The 25,927-nt window shown below is 40.4% G+C and overlaps 1 protein-coding gene and 2 non-coding genes across 4 annotated transcripts in view; all 3 read left to right on the forward strand.

Moving 5' to 3' along the window:
• Nucleotides 1-13,452, forward strand: part of rps4x (ribosomal protein S4 X-linked) — a 569,691-nt gene extending 556,239 nt beyond the window's left edge. The window contains exons 1-7 of one of the 2 annotated variants that reach the window (XM_049569333.1): nucleotides 5,047-5,093; nucleotides 5,712-5,789; nucleotides 7,245-7,425; nucleotides 10,098-10,195; nucleotides 11,069-11,240; nucleotides 11,332-11,489; nucleotides 13,290-13,452. In XM_049569333.1, the coding sequence (XP_049425290.1) occupies nucleotides 5,091-5,093; nucleotides 5,712-5,789; nucleotides 7,245-7,425; nucleotides 10,098-10,195; nucleotides 11,069-11,240; nucleotides 11,332-11,489; nucleotides 13,290-13,391 (792 nt within the window). In that variant the 5' untranslated portion in view covers nucleotides 5,047-5,090 and the 3' untranslated portion in view covers nucleotides 13,392-13,452. Of the gene's footprint in view, nucleotides 1-5,046; nucleotides 5,094-5,711; nucleotides 5,790-7,244; nucleotides 7,426-10,097; nucleotides 10,196-11,068; nucleotides 11,241-11,331; nucleotides 11,490-13,289 lie in introns of those variants that run through there. The other variant, XM_049569334.1, reaches the window with a different exon arrangement.
• Nucleotides 7,667-7,742, forward strand: LOC125884539 (small nucleolar RNA SNORD61). The gene has a single exon (XR_007448742.1). It is a non-coding gene; the product is annotated as a small nucleolar RNA SNORD61 (small nucleolar RNA).
• LOC125884538 (small nucleolar RNA SNORD61) lies at nucleotides 11,706-11,777 on the forward strand. Its single transcript, XR_007448741.1, has one exon. It is a non-coding gene; the product is annotated as a small nucleolar RNA SNORD61 (small nucleolar RNA).
• Nucleotides 13,453-25,927: the final 12,475 nt, after the last annotated feature.

The following is a 25,927-nucleotide window of genomic DNA, read 5'->3' on the forward strand; positions in this document are numbered from 1 at the left end:
GATTTCAGGTGGAATTTGCTATTAATTTATTATTGGAAGCTTTATTCTGTTGTCACAATGTCAGATTATATATCTGGAGACAAAGCATTTTTATCTGACCTTGCTTAGCTCTGACTGAGAGACTCTAGGTAATGACCAATTTCTTGTAAGTGCAAAGCTAGTTAGTCATAAACCCTATTCTAACTCTGATGCTATTGAAGCATCTTGGTGGCATTAATCACTAGCACGGCATTCGTACCAAATTACATAGTTCTTTCAATGACTAATACAGCTGTACTGGTACAGAGGCAGCAGGCAGAATTAGACGTTCACATTAAAGCCAAATATTAGTCCACATAGAGAAAGGGAGACACACACACACACACACACACCCACACACACCTAATTTACTGCACTTCTTTCAGGGTTTCTTTCCAATAAAGTGATCAAATCAAACCCTTACCTCCAAGTGTCACACTCTAACAGGAAGTTGCAGCAGTGCTGCCATCTAGTGGTAATGGCAGTGTTGTACAGCGCTATATTTAACATGTACAGCCGACACTAACTCATCCAATCCTCATCCCATTTTATATGTGAGTGTTCCTCTGTGCGGTTCATGCATGACTGCTGCCTGAAACTAACTTTGTGGAGTTAATTTCAAAAACAGTACTTATTGTGCAGTTCATTTAACTATTATATATGATGTTTACAGATTAATATTACTGCTACTTTGATGTGTATGTTGCATTTTACTGCCGTGAGAACCCTGTATCTATAAAAAGTTAATTTTTCACAAGCTCAGAGGAAAATCCCTGTTTTTTCCAGATGATCCAAAAGGGTTTACGAGTTAATTTAGCTTAAGAAGTAGGAGAAAAAAAATCTAAATCACAAGGATACATAGTTTTAACTGGACAAGAAGGGAATGAAAAAATAGACTATATTGGGCTATATTGTAGTATGCTACAAAATTTGCCTATGAGATTAAGTGAAGAAGAAGAAGAAGATATACTTTATTTATCTCCGAGAGGAAATTCATTTTTTCTACTCTGTTTTCATATGCATGTGTTAAATGGAGAGATGTCAGAGTGAGGGGGCTGCCTTGGATGGATCCCGAGCACTTGGGGGTTAGGTGCCTTGCTCAAGGGCGAACTGGCACCTCTCCAGCCACCAGTCTAGACTCCATACTGGAACTTGAACCGGTGACCCTCTTGTTCCTAAGCCAAGTCCCTATGGACTGAGCTACTGCCACCCTAAAAGTGGACAAGAAGTATAAAAAATAAAGTGGAAGTACTCACGTAAAGTACAGGTACCTTGAATTTGTACTGAAGTACTTGAGTAAGTGGACATACTTAAATTCCACCACTGCTTACAAGTTGAAAAAGTGAGGCATGAAGAAAACCAAGAGGAGTATACACATTTAAAAACAGCAGAGACATGGTATGTAAATCTACCATTATGAACAGAATGAATTGGCTATAGCATAAGATGACAGACAAAAAGCAGAAAGGGATGCTAATCACAGACGACCTGTTGCATGTCATTGTATGCCTTTTTGGGGGTATAAAAAACATTGACATGTCAGTTACAACAGCATAACAGAATAATAACATAATTGAAAAATAATAAAAGATAACGAAACAAAAACTGCTTGGGTAAGTGCACATTTTACAGCCTTATGTGGGATATTTACTTCTGCATCGAATTGACGCCGTACCTATGCCACTGGCTCTGCGTCAACATAGAGCCTACGCTGTACCCTACACCGGTACTACTGAATTTTGTAACATACCTTTGTTAAATGTTGCTGTTGTCCCTGCTTTCGTATAAGTAGAGGAAAAGTCCACTAGCCGCTATGCTAATTTATACAATGTAAAATACCATAGGCTTGTGCTAATAACAATAGCATGTTGTATTTGTGGGGAAAATGTGTCCAGATAAAGACAAGTGCTTTGTCTGTGAATGCTGCGAGTTATAGTGAAGCCGATTTGTGTACTTGTGTTTGAAATTGTAATAATGTGTGTTTAATGTGTGTTTTGAATCAATTCATTATCCATTGATTGTTATTCCAGACCAGTGTCGCCTTTTTGAATCTTGTATAGAGTCAATTTCTTGTAGCTTCTTGTAGTCTCAGTATGTGTCGGTTTCTCCATTAAAAAGATTTTTTCCATAACTGTAAGCCACTGGTCCTTCGTTGGTGGTGTTTCTTTACCCCAGTTCCTAGTGATAGCATTCTTGCTTGCTACTAGCAATATTTTGATCAAATGTCTATCACTAGCAATATCATGTTCTTCAGAGTATTTACATAGATAAAGCACCAAACAACTCCTAGGAACCTCATACTCTATCTCTTTACATACCATTTCCCAAAATACAGTTATTTTCTGACACTTCCAAAACTCTTGCCAACTTTTACAGTCAGTTTAAACAAACGTCACCTCGTCACGTTTGCACTATTTGTAAGGAAGTGGGTCAGGAAATTAGAGTCAAGAAAACGTAGATAGGTCCCCAACTTGCTGCTGGCAGCAGGCCATGTTCGCTGAGCTCCTCCAAAAATGGTCTGAATAATATGTAGGTTAGTGGGTTGCAACACTGCCCCGAAAAACAGACTTGTGCACACTCGGAAGATTCATGTTTGAGGAAAATAAAGTGGGTCGCCAGAGATACACAGGAGCATCTTTATTAGGTATAAATAGGTTCATCCTGGGGTTTGGGATTAGCTCCTGCAGCCTGGGGGAAACAGAGATGCCTTCAGAGAGAGGCAGCCTGTGTGCATCAGCTGGTATCATTTGGCAGAGGAAGACAAAGACTCAGGAGGAGATTTATCTCTGTGAGTGTAAACATGACTGGGCTCTGCCTGCGACACTGGCATTTCCTGTCTGAAAGTTTGAAACACAGAAAGACAGATTCACATGCGTCAAAGGAATGGAAAATATTACATTGCATTAAAAAAGAAACAAGAAAAGCCAATATATTTACATCAAATAGTTAAAATGATATAATGACGAAAACTCTGTCTGTGCGTGTGTGTGTGTGTGTGTGTGTGTGTGTGTGTGTGTGTCTTTGTTCCATGTTTTTCTCCTCACGGTCAATCCATGTGAAATTTGGCACAGTGGTAGAGGGTCATGGGAGGATGCGAATGAAGCAATATTACATCAATTGGCCAAAGGGGGGCGCTATAGCAACCGATTGAAATTGCAAACTTTGAATGGGCATATCTCATGCCCTGTAAGTCGTAGAGACATGAAACTTTGCACAGAGATGCCTCTCCTCACGAGGAACAAATCTGCCTCAAGAACCCATAACTTCCGGTGATACAGATTTTCCGCCATTTTGAATTTTTTGAAAAACACTTCAAATCAATCTGTTCCTAGGAAGTTTGACCGATCTGCATGAAACTGGGTGAACATAATCTAGGGACCAATATCTAAAGTTCCCTCTTGGCAAAAGTTGGAAAACTTACTAAAACTGAGCTTCTATAAGGCAATAAATATTGCAGAGGGCGTGGCTCATCACATAAAGGTGTATAACATCTCAAGGGTTTCACCGATCACCACGCAACTTTGTAAGCATATGACCACACATAATCTGAGGGGACCCCTCCATTATTGACCCCATCAAACAAAATGGGGGCGCTAGAGAGCTCATTTCTTATCTAGGCCTAACCGCCATATAGATTTTTACTAAACTTGGTAGATATGTAGAACAGGATGCCTCAAGGTGACTGGAGAAATTTAACTCTAATTGGCCACTGGGTGGCGCTATAACAACAGAAAAATGCTTAAAAAAAAGCTAAAATGCAACAGATTGCTGTGGCTCCCCCTGTAGACCAAAGTTGTTGATTTTTTTCTAATTTTCTAAAACTGTCAGTGTGTCATTCTGTCTGTCCCACGTTTTTCTACTCACTGACGTGGTCAATCTATGTGAAACTGCACATAGGCATTGAGGATTGGCAAGGGTAGAAGGAGACAAAGCTACCAATGGGTATGGATTAGTAAGAGATATTAACCTCATTTTTCCCAAATTGTACAGTATGTTTATTTCATTTTATGTTTAAACTGGAATTAGTTTTACTCATTTAATTCTGGTCCAGTCCATGGTTCAATAAGTTCTCCATTTACTTTTATGATTGCTGATGATTTCTTTGCCAACCTGGGTTTTAAAAAGTGCTTTATTGTTATTAGAATATGTACAAAAGAGTCATGTCAGCACAGAGCATATTTGTGAAGGCTTTGTGTTTTGGTTGAAACAGTTTGCAATGATTTATATAATATTTGTCTGAGACCATAGCAGGCTTTTTTCTTAGTAAAGCTTTAAAATTTACATTTTAATTTAGATATTGGCTCATAATACATATAATATTCTTGGTTATATCTTATCTATCTACAGTATGTAACATTTCTGAGACAGCTACAAAGTAAAGGTATAAAAGTTAAAGATATATATATATATATATATATATATATATATATATAAATATATATATACATATATATATATATATATATAAAAATGACAAACAAATCAAGTTTGCATAATTAATCTGAATCAGAATCAGGTTCATTTCACATGCATGTTTTTTTTCTGTGGTGTTATTGTGCGCAGCAGTCAAAATATGCAAAAAATAGTGTTGTAAAGTAATACAAAATTATATTAAAAATTAATTAAATACAAAAAACATGCAATAATAATGTATAATCTGTGCTATACAGAACAAAGATCATTTTGGCAATATGCAAATGTTCATAGTATCAAGTATGGATTTATATATAAAATAATAGTGCCATTTAAATATATATATATATTTATAAATAAAAAATAAATTGTGCATTATCAATAATTAAGCACACTGTAAAAATATAATACAGATAACAAAATAATAATATGATTTTTAATATGTGAAAAAGGCTACATTTTATTGGTATAGTATACGAAATGACAAAACAATTCAAGATTATATATTAAACCAAACCATAAAATCAACAGACAACGACTAATGAGAATTTGCCATTTATCTCGCGACTTTCATCACTTATGTCCCTCCCTATCTGCCGTACTCGGCCTTATCATCCAATACCGGAAGACAGGAGGTCCTTTTCCCCGCAGACTCCAACATGGTGAGCTGTTTTTCCTCACGATTCCGCTCTGAAATAATCATTAAACATCACTTTTTACGTTACTTCTATCACACACGTACATGTCCGAGGTTGAAATTCCACATCTTATTAAACGGTCGATGTCTAAATTGTAACCCAAAGCGGCGATTCTTGCTCTTTATTGATGATTTAAAGTGTCACCCCTCTTATGGTTTTATCACCCAGGGCTTGTTAGCTTGACCGTGGCTAACACCGTTAGCTTAAGCTAAATGAACGGAGAGCTGTCTTTTCGTGAATGGAAGTGTCGCGTTTTTGTATGCGCGACTTTGGGCGGTATTTGTACATTTGTATAACAGTAACAAATTAAATTCAAGTGAATAATGAATGAAACGCGAATTATTTCTGTGAAAAATGTTAATGTTAGCATGGCAAGGCCGCAGCCAGTTGTGCTAATCGGCATTCATTGCTGCGGCATGTTAGCATACCATGCTATCCAGGCTTGCCGAGTAAACGCTCCCTATATCGGGGTCTCCCGCTTTGTCCATTACGGTAACACACACTTAAGGTTCGTCTTTTCTCGGACGGGCACCACCGGTTGTTGTCCCGTTAGCTAACCGGCGTTGTCCTCTTCTTCTCCAGGCAAGAGGACCGAAGAAGCACCTCAAGCGCGTCGCAGCGCCAAAGCACTGGATGCTTGACAAACTCACTGGAGTTTTCGTAAGTAACATTTCTCTACAGCATTTCCCCTGACATTACTCTTTAATGATGTCGTGTACATTTATCACTGCTAACTGTCACTGTCTAAGCTGTAAGGTACCTTTTATATGTTGGGTTTCTCATGTGACATGCTCTTTCAGGGATGGATATGCAGCAAAGGCAGGGGTTGCTCACATGGTTGACAGTACACTCTAGGATAAATCTGTTAGCATTAGACCAGTTTGTGCCTCATAAGCATCTTTATTATCAAATTCAGGAACAAATAATCTCTTTGAAATAACCTCAGGATTGGTTTTGTTGTGTGGAAGGCATATGTTTTATAAAACCTTCACGAAAGCAGTGCTGCTTTGCAAAGACGTTCAACCAGCTTTCTCAGATGTGATACTATGGGCTGTAATCATTAGGGACAGATGCAGCTTGAAAACCTGGTTAAATGTCTATTAATGTGCAGCAGAGTGAATATTACCATGCAGATGATTAGATGTCTTGATATACCTTTTTAAAATAAAGGGTTTGAACAACGGAGGGTTTTAAATTGCCAAGTTTTACGTCTCTAACGTGATATAACAAGGAATAGCAAGATATGAGGGGTCACAAAGTGTGGCGATTTATGTTTTATAATGGGACTCAAGTACATTTCTGGCTCTTGTAAGCATGCATGATCTTTTCCAGTCACATTAAGTTGATGCATCTGTAGAGCTGCTAGATGACATTTTGAGGATACAGTTGTAGTGAAAACTATTATATTTAGGTTCATATGTGTACCTGCTTGACTGTTAGGACAAGAAATGGCTGCTGTTATTTTTCCAACTTTGCCTTTGGCATGTTTCCCCCTTAATTTTATCCCCAGCTGACTTCAGTAATTCAGCATCACAGAACAACCTGTAAAATGTATGCAAAACCTTTAAATGAATGTTTGAACACGTCAATATTTAAGGTTAATGTGAAGTTATTTGATGCTGAAACTTAGCTTTGAGTCATTTTTTTTTATCATAACACACATCAGTTTTCTTACACTGGCAGTTTTGAGATCCTTTGATGTAAGGGGTGTAATCGACTAGTGTGATGGGCCGTAAGGATTTGGACTCTGCCTCTCGCCAAATGAGAAGATCAGCTGTGTTTCAAACTGGTTTAATCTCCAAACCTTGTTCAAATCTGGTGAAAATCCTTAATTGTGAGAAGTATTACAGCGGCAGATTGGCGAGGCAGAGTCGGTCACCGTCAAGATGAAAGGCAGTTGAAAGATGTATTGATAAATAAGGTCTGTTAAAAGCGAGGTTACTCCCAAATAGGAGTGTTACTAAAGAAGATTAAAGGTCAAATATAAGCTACAAGTGGTAGCTGAGAATTATGGTCTACAATGTGAACATGTTTCTTCTCGAGCTCTACTCTGAAATGTAATGTACCATGCAAAGCCATTCCTCAAGGTATTAATTAATGGACTTATTCTCTCAGGCTCCTCGTCCTTCCACCGGTCCCCACAAGCTGAGGGAGTGCCTGCCCCTCATCATCTTCCTGAGGAACCGCCTCAAGTACGCCCTGACTGGGGATGAGGTGAAGAAGATCTGCATGCAGAGGTTCATCAAGATCGACGGCAAGGTCCGCACAGATGTCACCTACCCTGCTGGATTCATGGGTGAGTTCGGCTATTAGACTTCTTTTGAGCGTTCAGTGTGGACCTGCTGTAGGATTAGCCTCTCATTGAGTGTAGTTAGAGATTAGCAAATGCTGCCTATGTTTTGCTGCTTATGTATGAATGCAACGGTGTGTTTTATAGATTAAGTAGATATGTGAATTGTTGCTGTGGTGTTGATTTTGGATGGGTAGGATTTAATTTCTACAAAGATGTTTCTGTCAGCTGTTAGAGGGCATAAGGAGCAGTGATGAATATTTGGTTTTGATCAGCAATGAACTGAAACTACACAACCAACTCCTCTAAGAAGTTCTGAGCTCCAACTACAAGACTTTTGTTTCTTACTCATTGTCAAATGTTGCTGGAGGCAAGTAAATGAGTTGCTTTATTGCCCAAAGTGTGACTTTGAAATTAGGTTGCTTCTGATTTGGTGGACTAAATTTGAGTCTCTCTATTTGCCCACACTCAGTTTCTGTCATGAGATTCTCTTTAAAGAAAAGTGGCTCCTCGGATAAAGTTTGAAAGCAGTCATTTGCCAGTTTTTGAAAATTGGAGGGACGTCAGCTGTCCCTTAAGTCCAGTCGTCTTTATTAGACATCCATGTTGCTTCAGTCTTGGTTGTCAGATCTGACGCTATCCTCTTGTTGGTCATCTCAAAGGCCACAATTTCACAATTTTGTCACTTTGGATTTGTGATCTGTGAGTTTGAAGAAAAAATACAGTTTTGGACAAGGCTGGGATGGATCGCAGAGAGCTAAATCAGTTTGAAGTGCAAATGTTTTTTTGATGGGATGTAGCCATTTGGAAGAGGACCAGTGATTATTGGAAACAATTTATTGATGCGACAGAACAGACGGGGCAACGTGAGCATGTCCCACTTAGCTAGATTAAGAGTTTGGAGAGACTGAGACCAAAACAAACATTTCCTTCACTGACAGGCCCTTTCTATCATCAGCGCTGTACTAATTTGAGAGATGAACAGGGACAAAAGGACATTTTTGAAGCATCAGTTTTCAGTCGATAGACCTAAAATGTGACAATTGGCCACTGTGTTAGCATGCGGGTTGCAGTAATAACATTAATAGCTAGAAAAACGAATACTTTGTAAGACTTCAGAGCTCTTAAGTCCAGTTTTCAGGTGATTTGCCCAGCTGGTTGTAGATATGTGATACATGCTAGTTTTCTTTTGTGCATCTGACACTTGACTTTATGTGGTTATCTTTGCAAATGTGTTTCTTAATCTATGGGATATTTGTTTCGTGTGATAATAGCATAGAAAAATGGCACATAAATACCAATTTGGATGTCGATTACCATGACAGTGATTAAAGCCTTGAAGTTTCAGGTCAGCCTCTTATCGGATTTGTCCCTGTATTCTGTGGTGAAAATATTTGAATATAGGCAGACCAGTCTGTCCAGCTCTTTTCACATTTAATTTACAGTACAATATTTTTAGCATTTCAATTCTCAACAAAACAAGCCTTGTACAGTGATCAGCAGAAGACTTAATCTGTTATTTTTGTCCACGCTTGCTGTCAAGCCTCTTTCAGACCTGTCACCCACATTGACACCAACAAGGCCAACAGCCTCCATATGGAGGTGTGGCGTTTTAATTTCCAAATCCAAGGGACGCCTTCACAGCATGATGGCTGTGGCCTATTTATATACATACACACCAAACACTTGGTCACTCAGGGCCAGGAAAAAATTGATTGCAACAATTTCTCTTGCAATAAAATTGATGTTCACTCTTTAATTACTTCTTAGAGTTAATATGAAGTAATTTTTATCATAAATGTTGATGAATCGATAATATTTTGCTAATATTTAACTACATCGACTATTTCAATAAATCAAACCAGCATTTTGAAATTAAATACTTCCAGTGTTTTTTACTGTGCAGACAAGTTTGGCATTCAGTGGTCTGTGGCGAGTGTGATTTGTGAAGGACACTGGTGATGCTGAGTTTGTTCACATTTGGCTGCACATCTCATCAAAGCGTTTTTAAAAACACTGAACCCCCCTTCTGTTTGAGTACCCGAACATGTGGAGAGTGGACACTGTTAAGCTTGTCCTCGTCCACCTTCAAATGTGACCTGATGCACTTGGTCCGCTCTGGTCTGTGGTCTTAGTTTTATCCCAACATGGTAAATTGGTACCTTGGGAGGAAAATCAATTATTGGAGTGGATTGAAAAGTTGTCAAATAAGGCAGAAAGTAGTGCAGGTAAAATTTGCATATTGTTGAGACAGTGTAGGTTGAAATGAATAGACTGCTTTTCTAAAGGGCCCCGAGTTTAGCTGCAGCATACTGTCATGTTTTTGACTTTAAAGAGCGAGGGTAGGTGTTTATGGTTGAAGCTGGCACAACAAGATGTGAGTTACCCAGCGTTTGGTCATGGCAATTACCTTCCAAGCATCAGCTCTTAAATCAGGAACAATCTTGCTAGGTGGAATATTTTCTGTAACTCTAATAGTGTTTGTGGTTTTGACAAATAAACAAACCATTAGGAGTAGAGATGTGGTCGGCTGGCTGTGAAAGCAAAACTGTGTCCGTGCATTTAATGATTTTGACATTTGACTGACTTCTGTGTTTAACTCCCGTATAATTACAAGTTTTGCATTAAATAAAATCATGATTTGGATGCTGAGACTGTTTATTCTTCTGTTTATCCAGATGTGATCAGCATCGAGAAGACTGGCGAGCACTTCCGTCTGATCTATGATGTGAAGGGACGTTTCACCGTCCACCGCATCACAGCTGAGGAGGCCAAGGTAAGAAACAAACATGATTTTTAAAAACTATTTCCAGCCTCAAGTCAGGCATCATGCGCTCTAAATGTTTGATCATTGACTACTCCTTGATGCTGTCTGATAATGCCTTACCCGTCAGGAACCACCAATAAAACAAGAAAGTAAAGTGTTGGCAGAAAAGGGGAAGAACAAGTGGCAAAAGTTTGAGATCATAGAGATTAGAACCAACATAGTCAAAGCAGTTTCGTGCTACATGTTTCGGTTCGTTATACTGGCTGAGATTTAAGATTTGGCTGAATCTTTGTTGATTTAACAGGTGTAATGGGGAAGTGAGATGGGCTTCAAGGATTTGGTTTCTACCTCTCGCCAAATGAGAAGATCAGCTGTGTTTCAGACTGGTTTAATCTCCAAAACCTTGGTGAAATCTGGTTCAAATCCTCCACTGTGAAAGATGTTGAAAGATATTTTGCGTAGAGCAGTAGATCCCAACTTTGTTTTTACAACTGATCCAAATAGTGAACGCAGTGACTGCAGGAAGTTCGTGTCAAACCGGAGATTTGGATGAATTTTGAGCAGGTCAATCCTGTGAATATTTAATCAGATGAGCATTCCTTATACAAAAAAATGAATAAAATCCTGTGGTAAAGACCTATGGTATATTTTAACAGTTTGCATACAACCCTTAAAATCAAGAAGGCCTTGCAACCCCCCATAAAGCTTTGAAGACCCCTAGTGAGGGGCAGGACCGCCAGGTTGGGTACCAGTGGTGTCTCTAAAAAACTGGATCCCTATCTCAGACTAGGACTGTATCTGTTGACTGATTTGTGTTCTCAGTCATGCTGCCTTTAATTGTTCCTTGTACTTGCCCTAACCCACCTCCTCTTCCTCGTGCAGTACAAGCTGTGCAAGGTGAAGAAGATCATCATTGGCACCAAGGGAATCCCCCACCTGGTGACCCACGACGCCCGCACCATCCGCTACCCAGACCCCCTGATCAAGGTCAACGACACGATCCGCATTGACCTGGACACCGGCAAGATTACAGATTTCATCAAGTTTGATACTGGTAGGTTCCTCTCACTGCTGGAACTGGAGGTCTTATAGGTCTTTGAAGAACAATCCCCTAACGACATTGTTTTACCCTCTGCTCCCTCCAGGTAACCTGTGCATGGTGACTGGTGGTGCTAACTTGGGGCGTATTGGTGTGATCACCAACAGGGAGCGTCACCCTGGCTCTTTCGACGTGGTGCACGTCAAGGATAGCACAGGCAACAGCTTCGCTACCAGGCTCTCCAACATCTTCGTCATTGGCAAGGTGAGGACGTGTAGAAATATTCTGAGCTATCACTGTTCTGTTTTTATTGTCTATCCACACCGGTCCCCTGAAGAGCAGTCTGTACATTTAAGAGCTAAACTTGAGTGCACCTACCTTTAGACATGCTTACAGAGGCTGGTACTGTGGTGTTAAAGTTCTGTTAACCTGTAAAGGGACACTCACCCTGAACAGAATATTTTGTCATGAGACTTTGGAGCAATGATGATGTTTTTGGTTTTGATCAGCAATGAAAATACACTACCAATTCCTCTAAGAAGTTCTGAGCTCCTTGGCTAAAATATCCTCAACCTGAGTTCATCTTTTAAGCTGCTTTATTTTCTTCTTTCGATAGCACTAACTTTATTACAATTCAAAACCTCTGAGGTGTTGTGCAAGTAAATATAAGAAAGAATATAGAAAGAGAGAATAAGAAAGATAACTTGTCCAAAAGTAAGTCTTAAATTTGAGTAAAAATTTATATTCAAAAGACCTTAAAGCATTAAATTTAAGTGCCTGTAGACACCCTGATACATGGTCCCTTGGAAACAAAGTAAAAATAAAAACACAACAAACTTCCTGTGAAGCCTAATTTCATAATAAATACTACCCATGCTGTGAAAATATTGTTAACTATAGAAATAATGACAGAATTAATTGAACAAAATGCAGACAAATGGCAAAATATGCCACAAAATCAGTGGTGGAAGTTGTACTTGGGTCCCACAGATGTAACCCAAAGCAGGTGCTCTCAGAGGATAACCAGTGTTCACAAGAAAGTGGATGAACCCCCCCCCCAAAAAAAATACACCGCCTTGTTAAATACAGAAATTGAAATACCTTTATTACAATGGCTGCATGGGTAAAATAAGCACCAAGGCGCACTGACTGCGCACTGGCCTTACTCAGGGTAAAAAGAAAAACCATACAGCACCGTTTCATAATGCAAAAATGTCATGGAAAGGGAGGAACGATGTCTGGGTGGCAAAATAATATAAACACAAGAAGTAAGTTCCTGCTCTGTCACTTCTGTCCTGCGCTCTGTATTCTAAGATTAGTCTCTGGAGTTTAATACATTGGTGGAACTTGATAGTATGTTGTGACGTCCTGAATATGGGACATGAAGTCCCGCTCATGGACAGTCTGCTTTTGCTCTCCTTCCTAAAGGCTTGTAACTGTCACAGAAACAAGAGCTAGATATTGTGTAAATACATTAACGAATACGTGCTCTGCCCCATCAAGTCAGACACATTTAATGATTATCAGGACCCGGCCTGTGGAGAGTGTCGGTAGTAAAACGCTGCTCACTTCTCTTTGCTGCCTGACATTTATTTGGCCACTAAAGTGAGCGGAGCTGTCAGCAGCACAGTCGTCCCTCTGCTGCGTGACATTTATTCAACAGCGCTTTTCTTCACCTTTTATGATGCCTCCGCGCTGAAACGTTGGCTGTCAGATAAATATTAGCAATTTGAAAAAGATAGTGTGGTGTTTAACTGGCGGCATGCTGAAGCGTCACTTTTGGGGTACCCACAAGATTATCCCTCTCAAAATTCTTGCTGCATAATTTTTAAATGGCTGTGAATTAATAATGTAAACTACTTAAATATGGAAAAGATGATCTCTTCTCTCTCTATCTTAGAATTATCAATCCGAACCCAAACACAGTAACAGGTTTAGCCTGCGTCAACTTAAATCCAGAACAAGATCACAATTTTGGAGCACCATGTTCCAAACTTCCCCCTGCATTAACCGTCCCCTTTGATCAACACTAATACCTGTGTCCTCCATCCTGTCTGTCTCCAGGGCAACAAGCCATGGGTGTCCCTGCCCAGAGGAAAGGGAATCCGTCTGACCATCGCCGAGGAGAGAGACAAGAGGCTGGCCGCCAAGCAGGGCAGCAGCTAAACTGGCCACACACAGGACTGTCTGACCCCTGGTTTTCAAATAAACTGTTATTTACAAAACACTCGGCTTGTTTCTGTGTTTGTTTTTCACTACCAGGCGGTGACAAGGCGTCTCGCACAAGTGACCCAGGTCTCAGGTTATCTGCATGCTGATATCTCAGTGCTTCTATAGACTAATTTCATGGCAGGGAAATCACTGAAAGAGTTAGGAACATAATATTGTGATGGCTGCATTCCATTTAGATGAGCCAGTGGCTTACTGGGACACTTAATTACTTACACTTGTTTCCTTCTTTTGACAAATCAGTGTCAGCTGTTAGAGGTTGTATTTAGGTAACCTTGATTTTATATTGATATGCAGTGAGATATATTATTACAGTATTTTCACTCTTAATTTTAAAAAGCCTTAGAATGACAGAGAGAGAGACTCTAAAACAAGGAGATTAAAAGTCTAAAAACTTAAAATATACAAGGTTTAAGCTCTGAAAACAGTGAGAATGTGATGTCAGGGTAGCAGGGAACTCACTGAAGATGGCTTCAGAGGTTAGTTGGCCTAAATTAACCTCTTAAAACAACTGGCAAGTTTTTCTGTGTAACTGGCCCTTAATGAAGCCCCAGTAAGTAAATAAAACAATGCTTACTCTTTGAATCATATGTAGGTAATTACCCTTCATTTCATAGGCACAGTTTTTGTCTGTGATGGACTTTAAACCTAATCCCGAGACTATACAGATGCATTTTTGTCCTGTTATTGGAGGGAGGGGATCTTTACAGATCAAAAGGTCAAACGCCACACAGAAGTGGTAGACATCACCTTGAAAGCTGGGAGCCTGAAGATAAATTTAAGATGTAATTCAACATTGTGTTAAGTTATTCCAGTCATAAATATTTAATACGTGTTTTGGTCAGGCACCTAATTCTACCTATTTTAACTGGTGGGTCGCGGATCCATTCTGCCAATGTGTCAAGTTTGTAAAACAATATTTTGAAGTGCAGGGATTTTCTGGCACAGAGCTTTTATTTTGAAGTGCTGTTTCCTGATACAGAGTGAGTGAATAACAGAAAGCTACTTGACAACATGGCCACATGCAAGTATGACTGACCATTAAAACTGTGTGGACCTTGAACGAAGGAGAATATCTGGACCAGTCAGGAACCTTCCATCCCTCCATCCTTTCTTTTTCCATCCCATAATGCTCACATCCCCCTGCTCCTCCTTTTTTCCTTTATCCAGTCTCTTTCATATCCCTCCCCCTTTTTCTTACCCTCCATCCACCATCCTTTCTTCCGTTTTCCTCTATCCTTCTTTGCACTTATCCGTTCCTACTTTTGCTCCCTTGTTTCCTTAATCCCCCCTTCTTTCAACCTTCCTCACTTCCTTCCCTCAAAAGTTTACTTCTCTTACCTCCTAGTCATTTTTCTCTTCACCATGTTTCCTTGCTTTCATCCTTCACCACTTTGCACCTTTTTCTCTCTCTCTCTCTCTCTCTCTCTCTCTCTCTCTCTCTATCTATCTTTATTTACAACTATTCCTCTACCCCTTTCTCTTTTCCTAGATGTTTCATCCACTCACCCTTCCTTCTTTCCTTCCTCCTTACCTCATTCTCCCTCAGCCTCAAATTGATTCCTACCATCCTTCCTTATACATCTTTTCAGTTAATCCCTCCTACCTCATCGTCCCTCAGTTTTCATTTTTCCTTCATTCATTTTGCTCCCTTCCTTCTTTCATGTATCCCTCCTTCCTTCAAATTCCCTCACCTCCTTCCTCACCTACATTGATTCTTACCTTCCTTGAAACAGTCCTTTTCCTTCATATCTCTCAATTCTTCCATCCTCCCTCTTTTTGGCCTTTCCTATCCTCTATCCTTTCCTTAATATTCTTTTGTTTTATCCTCCCTCCATCTTTCTGTGCGTCAATCATTGCATAATCTGCCTCGTTTTTTTCTTTCCCTTCTGTAAATATTTCCATCTCCTTTCTTTCCCTACATTAATTCTACCTCCTTCCTGTCTCCCTGCATCCTTCTCTTCAGATCCCCCCTCTCCCTCTCTTCCTCCATCCTCCATCTCCATCCCTCCATCTCTCTGTGTTCTGACTTCAGTACCAGTCCATATGGTGACTGCTGGGATACAGCCTGCTCTGCTCTGCAGAAACCTGGCCTGGCACACACCACCTCAGAGAGTGTGTGTGTGAGTGTGTGTGTGTGTGTGTGTGAGAGTGAGAGTGTGTGTGAGTGTGACGCATCCTGTTCTGGCCCTCAGATTCACCTGTGAGTGTGTGCGTTTGTCCGTGAGTGCAAGAGCAAGAGCTCGACGCTGCCCTTCTCCCCCGTGACTTCCATTTCCAGCCCCGCCTCTCTGAACACATGATTCATACCATAACAACACACACACACACACACACACACACACCCCGACAAACACAGCAGGAACGTGTGTGTCGGTGTGTGTAGAGGAGGCATGGCTCACTCCCATGACCGTCTGCTCTCTGACACTCTGTACAGTACAGTAATCCATCACTTTTGGCAGGGATATGTTAATTTGTAACTGTGCTTCATACTTGCTGCTGCCTATCTTGGCCAGGTCTCCCTTGAAAAAGAGGTTGTTAATCTCAGTGGGATCTTCCTGGTTAAATAAAGGTTAATAAATAAATAAATAAATAAATAAATAAAAGGACAGTGTGTGAGGACAGCAAGTCTGGTGTGTCGGAAATACTCAGTAAAAGTACAAATACCACATTGTGAAAATACTCCACTATCCATTGTAGTTTACACACAGTGACCTCCATGGTAAACTTGACCCACTGTACTTGCTGTAGTTCCAAGACGACTCACTTTCGAGCCATTTCCTGTATCTGTGTCCTGTGGGTTTTGCTACTGCCCCACCTCCTCAGGAGATAAGAGGCGGTCCTGTGTCCATTCATTTCAGAGAGAGACGTGAACGTGAGCACAGATAATGATGGATTCTTTTGCCTCAGAGTTTCCGAAGTAAATATGTGACCCATTTTTCACAAACCTGTCTCTGTCTCAGCAACAAACTCTCGGGAGATCTGGCAACAACTGATCTTATTCTAAGTTGATGTCAGATATGGAGTACATCAGGAATGAAGTTTATTTGTAGGCCAATACGGAAATTAGCATCACCCTGATCCTTTGTCCAAAATCCAATGGGATCTTTCCAATGGATTTTGGATTATTGCAGAAAATAAGCTCAGTGGCAAATATTAATAATACTAAAAAACCTTGTTCAGCGAGATAATCTTCACAAATTAACATCCCTTTAATGATTTTTGTAGCATAAATCGCCACAAGTAAAAAGCTAACGTCAGGCTATAAGCTAACTACATCACAGTTGTATGACTTCAACGTCGCCACCACAACAAGGCTGTAAAGCCGTGTTCGGTCTCATTTAGCCACTTGTTAGCAACCAATTTTTTTTTTAAAACACATAAAAAGCTTCAAAATTCGCAAGTGGGGTTTTTACTGGCATATTTTATGTCGTAGGACAAAACATGAAAGTCTCTAAAGTTTGTGTGAACCACAGACTTCATTTCAGGCACCTAACCAAAAACGTCACCGTAAGTGCTAAAATGCTAACTCATTTCCGAATTTTAGGACTCATTTCTGCACCACTTCATTAAGCTAGCAGATAAAAACAAGCGTCAGAAAAAACATTAAATTTGTACTGTATATAGTGTTGTATTGTTTTGAATCTGCTTTCATCCATCCAACGTTAACAACATGTCAAAACAAGGTGGTGGGTATGTGGGGGAGAGAAGTCTCTGCCCACTTAGGAGACAGGAAATGTATACCGTGTAGCTTGTAATGCATCATCTTTTATTAAAGAGCGTCTTTGGTATAGATGTGGCTGGGGCAGCTACGTGACTTGCCTACCATACCATGGCTGTGTCCAAAATCATTCACTCATTCACTACTCCCTACTCACTATATTGGGAGTTCTGACCGGCAGACAGACTAATGTTGTGTCGTTCGCGAACGAATCGTTCAAAAGAACGAATCTGTTGAGTCAACATACTGAACTGAATCACTTCCGGAACTGATTCGTTCATTTCTCAGTTCAGTTGAGCTCAGCAGCGAGCGTGCAGGCCGGGAGTGGAACTGCCGATTCAGTCCGTGCGAACGATGAATCACTCACGAGTCGCGACGCAGCCAAGGTGCAGGGAGGGACTGTCTACCATGTGACGAATCAATCGGTGAATGACATGACCCCGATCCCTGAGTGATTCAAATCATTTCTTCTCAGTGATACATTTTCATAGGAACTGTTTTCTCCAAGCTAACGGCTAATGTAGCCAGGAGTCAAGCCACATGAACACAACCACACACCTCCCCATTGTTTTAACAGACTAAGTTTCCAGATAAACAAACTTAAAACGACTGGCCAGTAATGAGACTCACCAGTGCAGGGCAGACGCAGCAGCAGCAACGGTGAGAGACTGAGTCAGACTGCGCCGTACACAGTCAGGGCTCCTCCCGCCAGTGAACGAATCTTTTGAACGAATCTTTTTAATGAACTGATTCTAGTGATTCAGTAACATCTAAAGAACTGCTTTGCCCATCACTAAGACAGACAAGAGGAGAGAGAGTAGTGCAATTGCAACCTGTCCTACTAATGTAAATAATTTTCTCTTTAACCTTTGTTGTGTTGAAGTTTGTGTCACCAGTCGGTCATGTAATGCTTGGTGAGTGACAATCGGTTGTACACTACTTTTCACGGTGCATTGTGGGACACTTTGAGTCCACTATATAGGGTATAATATTCCCACTACACATTCGGACGACACTACAAAATGGCCACTATAAAGTGGACTGTATTGTTAGTGGTGAGTGATTTCAGACACAGACGTAGACACCAGTCCATGATTCGGCCCCTTTGCCCCTTGGTGCTGAAGTAGAAACCCTGATGAAGATGCATAGCTAGATATAAAGGAGAGGCGTTTAGGGTCAGGGTTACATCTCGTTACTTATAAGGTGAATCTCGTCAGCATGTATTGTGAATTTTAAAGCCCATTATTGCTACGTGTGGCCTCATATGTATTCACTACAATGTCGTGTGGCAGCAGGGTTCAGATTACTGTTGTGCTGGTGGTGGGTGCGGTTTGTCTTATGGGCTCCAAATGGAATGTGGCTGCAGCTATACGTCTTGTACACTGAGTCATTGTTACAGACATATTTGATGTACTTGCTTCCAGGTTTACCAGTTATAATTATCTTAAATGGTCCTGTAATGGTTTCCAACAGTGTAAGAGTATCTAAGGTACAGATGCTGATGAGCTCTGACCCCGACATGACTGGAGGCTGCAGTGTAAACAGATCTGTGTGTGAGGTAATGAAACGGCAGATAAAGTACTTTTAGAGTTTGTGGTTTAACAAATCAAACGTGGCGGCGTTGTCCCCATTTTTATAGGCCTGGGACCAGTTCTTGTAAACAAATAGGCGTACGCGCACACACACACACACACACACACACACGCTCAAACCCAGTCTTTGAACATTTCAAATATGAGACTCACCAGACGCATGCTTTGCTCTGGTCCTGCTCTGCATCCCCTTGTGAGCGGAGCAACAATCACGTTTGATTCACACACACACACACACTGCACAGTCACACTGAGGCTTTGAAGTGCATTTGGCTGGATGAGGAGAAAAGCAAAAGAAATGTGAGCTGTGGAGGAAATACAGAGAAAAACATCCACTCAAAGAACAGACGGACTAATATGCTGAATTATCTCAGAGAAGATTAAACACAGAGCAGGAGCGCTGCACACGCTGACAGTAACACACAGAAAACAACAGGTCACTAGAAATATTTCTATTTAATGCATTCTGCCTGCGTCAGCTCTGCACACACGCTCCCCCATCTGTTACAAACATCACACAAGAGGCTTTTTATCAGCTTGTATTTCACTGTAACAGTCCAAAATTATTTCATCACAACAACTGGGGTTTTCTGCGTGTGATATCAACGTCCTGCATCTTGAAGGAAGTCCGAAATATTAAATTTTCAAATGTGTGATTGGGTTGTGAGTAGATCGGGGGTGGATTTAAGATTGAATCTCTACAGCGCTGCAAACATCTTTCTTTCATGACGGCTGCCACTCTCTCACTATCTCAGTGTCTCCTAATCTTATCGTGGTTTCAGCTGAAACCAAATATAACATATAAATATTTAGATATCAGTAATATATATGCTTTAATAAAACAAAGCACTTACATTTACCAGGTTTGCCAGGAGCATTAAGTGCATTGTTTGGGCTCCTAAAAGTGTTAAGATGTTAGAGTACCGCTGCATGTTGATGCTGCAATCACTTCCTGTTTACATGACTGATAATTACACAGTACAGATGTTTCCTAGCAACCTTCAGTCTAGCTAACACATGTCTTAAAATTTAATTGCACAACCCAGTTAAGCAAATTATTAGTTTGACACGAGCTTTAAAAGGACTTTACGCTTTGTGATGGATTAATAAATAGCTGGTGCAACCCAAGCACAGGGCGCCCCCTCAACAAGTTTACCTGGTTGAAGAAAGCAGTGGTAATCTACCCTTCAGGCCTTCTTTAGTCTTTTTTTTTTGCAAGTTAGTGTGTGTTAATGGACAAACCAGGTGGACACAGTGTAGCCAAAAAGTTGTTTTTCTTCTCATATTTCGTCATTTGAAGGATTCTCCGAGGCCTGAAAATATAGAAGAATCCAGTATCTCATAAGAAAAGAGCCAATCAGAAAAGAGTCAGAAAAATAAATGTTTTTGGTGTTACTTTAATCATCTTGTGACCCCTCAGGTTCATTTTGGGACCCTCTGGTTGGTTGGTTAACACTAAATAAACTCATCGCCTACATGAGTCACTTTGGATTAGGATATTATGTCAGGGACCCTGGTTTGATAGGATTTTGCTTTCAGGACATCTATCTGAAAACATTTTGGTTGGTAGATATCCTTAAGACCAGAGTTCTATCGTTCTCAACTAGAGCTGGAGCTGCAACGAGTTGTCACTTAGCTGATTTGTCGATGAACAGAAAATCAGTTGGCAACTATATTGATGATGGGGTAATAGTTTTAGTTCTATTTTTCTGTATTTAACAATGTATTGATATGTAAATAAGTATTTATTTATTCATGGTAAATAATAATAATAATTCATTGGTAGAATTGGTAGAATTCTACCAATAGAATACATTGGTAGAATAATGTATACTTCAGTCAGCTCTTAATAACGAATATTCGTACTTTGTATAATTCTTATGTTCACTTATTTAAACATGAAAAGATAGCAGGACAAGCTGATAAAGAAATAAAGGTAATATTAATATTTAAATCTATATTATTTGTAAGGCAAACACAATAGGTATTACACATACATTTAGACTGGTTTATACTTGTAAGTCAAGGATAATTGGTAGTGATGGCCAAATGAAGCCTCATGAACCACTTTCTGTATTTTCTGACCCCACCAGATGGCGCTCTTGGTTTAAAGATAAAGGCCTAAAGGACTTGAAATGAAGTGTGGTTTCAAACCTTTGTTGAACAGACAGCGCCATCTGGTGGCTTCAGAAAATAAAGACAGTGGTTCATGAGGCCTCATTTGGCCATCACTAATAATTGGTAATTTATATTATATACTATGATAGGTTTTGGTAAAATAGATAATTGGTACTTACTTTTATATACATGGGTTATTTTTGTGTGACAAAGTTAACGCCTTGTTTCCACTTACGTATGTGTATGGAAACAGGGTTTCCAGAAGTCCATTCATTCCTGTGGGAATCTCCATGATATCCGATGTGCCTTCCGTAATATTTTGGTCCAGAATTTGCCTTGAGTGTGTTAAAAAAATTGAACTTTTGCGGTAGATCTTGGAGAGACCATATAACCGCGTGTTTATTTAGCTAACAGGCTACTAACTAGCTAACAGGCTAGTTTCGTCAATTCAGTTGCCTGTGTTGATTGTCAAGTGAGTTTGTTTGATTAAGAAAAACTTGTTTATCTAGTTTTGACACATTGCTAACCTGAGTAATGTTATTCTGCTAAAATACGATGATACATTATGTACAGTCAGATCGTCATTATGACTCGTTCAGCCGTTCATATGTCTTTTTAATTGAATAGTTCACAAAACTTGCCATGTACCTGGCAGGTCCTGTTTTTGTCCCAGTAATGTTCCAAGAACGGACAAAATTAGTCTCCCCCATGGCTACAGGTAGTTTCTATCAGGTTTCTATCCATCTGTAAAGAGGTGCACTTTCTTGCGTTGGACACTATCTGTATATTTACTGATCTACATACAACAGTCACATACATAAGTGGAAACCAGGCGTAAGAGGTAAGAACAATGGTATATTTAGAAAAATTCTAAGGTATAGGTTTATCTATCTAAGGAAGCTTTCTATTTCATTTCACCCTATGACTTATGGAGAAGGGGTGGGATTTATATTTCCTTTTTGCATGTTCACAGCTATTTTTTTTAGTTCGAAATCAATATCAGTGTCAATATTTTGAGGTACAAAGACATTATTATCAGAAAGATTCTCATAATGATTAACAGGAGCTTTTTTTTTTCAGCACTCCGGCAGAAATGGTCTTCCATAGTAGTATGCAGAGTGAATATGACTGAATATAATAATAGTGAGACGGAGAGAGAAGAAGAAGAAGGGAGTCGCAGTAATGGAAGTAAATTTGGAGCGTGCGCCCTGTGCGAGTACAAAAAAGTGGGCTGAGCTGCTGAAACAATGAACTCAGTCATCTGAGGAGGGGGAGGATGGAGGGAGACGGAAGGAGGGAGGAGGGAGGGAGGGAGGGAGGCAGAAGGAGTGGGTGAGGACAGCTGTTTCTAATCAATTGCTTCCATGTGATTGACTGCCTGACTGACTGACTGTCGGCTGATTGGCTCGTTGACAGCCGGGGTCGCGGGCCGAAGGCGGGCTTCATGCAACTAGTTTGACCTAATCTGATTGAGTCGACGACAAGCTCGTCGGTTAATTGGCCGAGTTGACGTGTTGGTTGTCATGGCAACTGATTGGCTAAGTGACAACACTGATACGATTAGGGGAGGCCGTGGTGACTGTGCGAATGATGTAATGTGGCCGCTCCCTTCCACTTCTTCTGTCTTCTCTCCAGTCTATGTGCACATAGCAGTTTATATCAACATATTTTTCTGTCGTGCACACACACACACACACACACACACACACACACACACACACACACACACACACACACATGATCCCTCTTCTGTCTCTCATAAGTTTCTCATGTTGATGTTTTCAATTGTGTCAATAAAAAGCAGTTTATGTTGAAATTCCTTCTCTTTCTCTCCCGCCATCCCCCTCTCCATAAGACAGACACAGACTGCATGAACAAAAACATTTAGGTAGGCCAAGTTCACGTCTGGGAGGGGTTGCTAAAGGGGGCCCAGGGGGCGCTCTGAGGACCAGATGTGCTTTTTTTAGGGGGGGGAGGAGGTCGAAGGGAGGAGGGGGTGCACTCGCGAGCCTCCAGAAGAGGAACGGGGGAGTTTTCACAAGGCTCCGGAGAAAGTGGAGAGTCCTGGAAAGTGTTGTAGAAGAGTGCATTGAAACGTCACCGTGCAGTAAAATCACCCTGAGCTGCAGGAGGAGATCTGTGCAGCTGGGATAGAATAGTAGAGCATGTCCTTTAGCTGACAGGGAAACGGGTGATAGTCGTCACACATTGATTAAAAGGATGAAATTTAAGTAAATAATGGTGAGGATTTAAGTTAATTAGACAGAAATCCCCAGTAGGTTGATAAATCTGTATTGCATAATGACTAATATCAGATACTTCTGCTCTACTCATTCTCAAGAGTTATCTCTGCTGTAAGCTGTCTTCTTGTTAAATATTGGATTTAGTTTTGGCTCCTCAGGATTCGGACGGTTTGAGAAAGAAAATCGATCTGAAAAACAGCTCAGACGTGTTGAATTCGATTTGAATAAGTCATAAACCAAAAAAGAAAGGGAAAGACCGATTCAGTGGGGTGAGAGTAAGTGTCACACCCTAGAGCAATGTTACAAACAGGAAGAAGGTCAAAGGCCAGAGCTGTTAAAAACTCTCGATTGTGTAAGAATCTAAAAAAAGATTGAGCAGGTATTGTTTGCAGCAGGTGGTTCAATTCCAGATACCTTGTTCTAAAGAGACAAACATGCAGTCTCCAAACAAAAGGTTCAATCCCTCTCATAGCCAATCGGTAACCTCGTCTTGACATGTAATTGTCACAAACATCTTGGGTCAATATGTGCATCTGAGAGTGCCAGTACACAGTGAAGAGATGCATCATTTTTAATTTTATTGATTTTCAAACCCAAACCATAATCTTTCCCAAATGTTAACCACAGCAGTGACAAATCAGAGAACTTTTATTTTCATATGGGTAGTTTGTGACAGTTTCAAAGGCATGAAGACAAACGACGATGTCTTTAGTTGACGATAAGCACGTCAGATCAGATTCCAAAAGGTTCCAAATTTTTTTTTAGTGAATGTCCAAACAAATAATGGATAACAAGTGGAATTTCCAGCTGACTTTTTACTGTTTTCAGCCGACTCATTTAAGGGGTCGTAAATATTTGCTTGATGGTACATGATACTGTGCTAAAAGACCCAAGACTAAAGCTGTGTGTCAGTATTCGCAGAGGTTCCTAATTCATGGAGACATGGGAATAACATATAACAGCGCTGCTCTTGTTTTGCATTGCAGAGCAAGTAGGCTATTGAAACAAGAAATGAAAGATTAGAAATGTGTTTGGCAGATTTCTAGCAAAAAAGTTTTTAGTAAAATTATGCTGCCAACTCCGTGTCATTGTTCCAATGGCTCAAAATTCCGAAGCCCCATTCGTCGCCCATTTCTGCGACAGCCTGTTATCTCAAAAACAAATGGCCATTGCTCCAATGTCCGATTTCTCCAAAAATATGCACCCCTTGCAGTAAGTTGGAGTTTTCCGGTGGCACTCACCGATCTGTTCATGCTCTTCCAGCGACTTTTGTGCCACAAAACTTTTTTAAGACAAAAAGTTTTAAGCGAAAAAAGATCTTACCTAATTGTAATTAATGGTAACCAAGTGGTTTTTTGTGCCTAAACTACCATAGTGTTGACAAATGTATCCGTGTTTTATAGAAACATACAATGTAATTTTTTTTTCTTCTGGTGACTGGGTTGTCTGCAAGGAGTGTGTATTTTTGGAGAAATGGACTGTCAGACTAACAGGGCTTTGGAACTTTGGCTGTCCCCATAGTACCTTGGGTATGTTGCTAGGGTATAAACTTTTCCAAAAATCCAAGAGCAGGACAGAGCAGCTAATGTTGCGCTAAACTGTGATAGCATCCAGGACAAGCCTCCATAAAGAAGGGAAATACTTTACGTTGGATGTCCTGGTCCTTATTCTTTTAATGTAACGTATAACACCACAAGACAATGTAGATGATTATATGCTGCTTAGCTTTAGAAGTAAGTTTGTGCTACTACTGTAAATAATAAGCTAGCTACCTGCACCATGGATGTATTAAGAGACCTGGATACAGTACCAGAGGTGGAACTCCATTCATTCCTATGAAAGTTGCTCAGTGGCCCATGACGCCAAAAATTCTTAATTTTCACGGTTGAAAGTATCCGGATCTTCCATATTGTGAGGCCCATAGAGCAAGCATTTTAACTTCAGGTTTGGTGCTCCGCTTACTTGAATGGGGATAAAATGATTTAATCTTGCGTCTCTTTTAGACTTTCCGAATGTTATCGGACCCAGTTCATCAAATCTTGATGTTAAAATGAGGCATTGCGTCACAGGAGTTGTGACGCTCAAAAAAATGTATCCACTGTACATCTCTGTATCTCTTTCCCAATGTAATTCTATGGGAAAAAGTACTTTTGGGACCAATGACATCACTTGACGGACCCCGAAAATGCAGTGCCATTGTTTGGCCACTTTGAAAATTAGCTTTGAAGCCCAGTACACTTCCTGGGGACCAGACCTGCACATGTCAACCTTTGTAGCTTACTTTAGTGCAAACAGACACATAATTAAAACCTTATTTCGACACAGGCGCTGTTTATAAGTGTGTGAGCCTGCAGCCCTGCACCAAAATTATAAACTTTTCCAGAGTTACCTCCGACTGATATTTACGGAAGAAGGGAAAGATGTCTGTAAGCTGTGATTGGTTGTTCCTCATCACATGCCATTCCATGCGTGCTGCTGCGTTCCAAAAGTTGAACTTGGTTTATCTCAGGGCGCAGCTGTTGTGCCCTGTAAAGTAGGCACTTGGCAACTCACGCATGCCGCGACATGGTTACTCTCGTGTTTGACCGCGCCTGCTAGACATCTACATTGAAAACAATGAAATCGAGGGCGCAAAAAACGCAGCATGTGTACAACCCCAAAGTCAGCTGTCCTTTGGTCATGACCAATCTTTCCGCAAAATCTTGGGGAGGTCTTTAAGTCCATTCTTAAATTATAAGCCTTTTGCAGTAGGCCACTCCCATTGCCACCCCCATCCACCTGTTAGCAAACTAGCATGAG

Source organism: Epinephelus fuscoguttatus, linkage group LG23 (assembly GCF_011397635.1).
Source record: "Epinephelus fuscoguttatus linkage group LG23, E.fuscoguttatus.final_Chr_v1".
NCBI classification, from domain to species: domain Eukaryota; kingdom Metazoa; phylum Chordata; class Actinopteri; order Perciformes; family Serranidae; genus Epinephelus; species Epinephelus fuscoguttatus.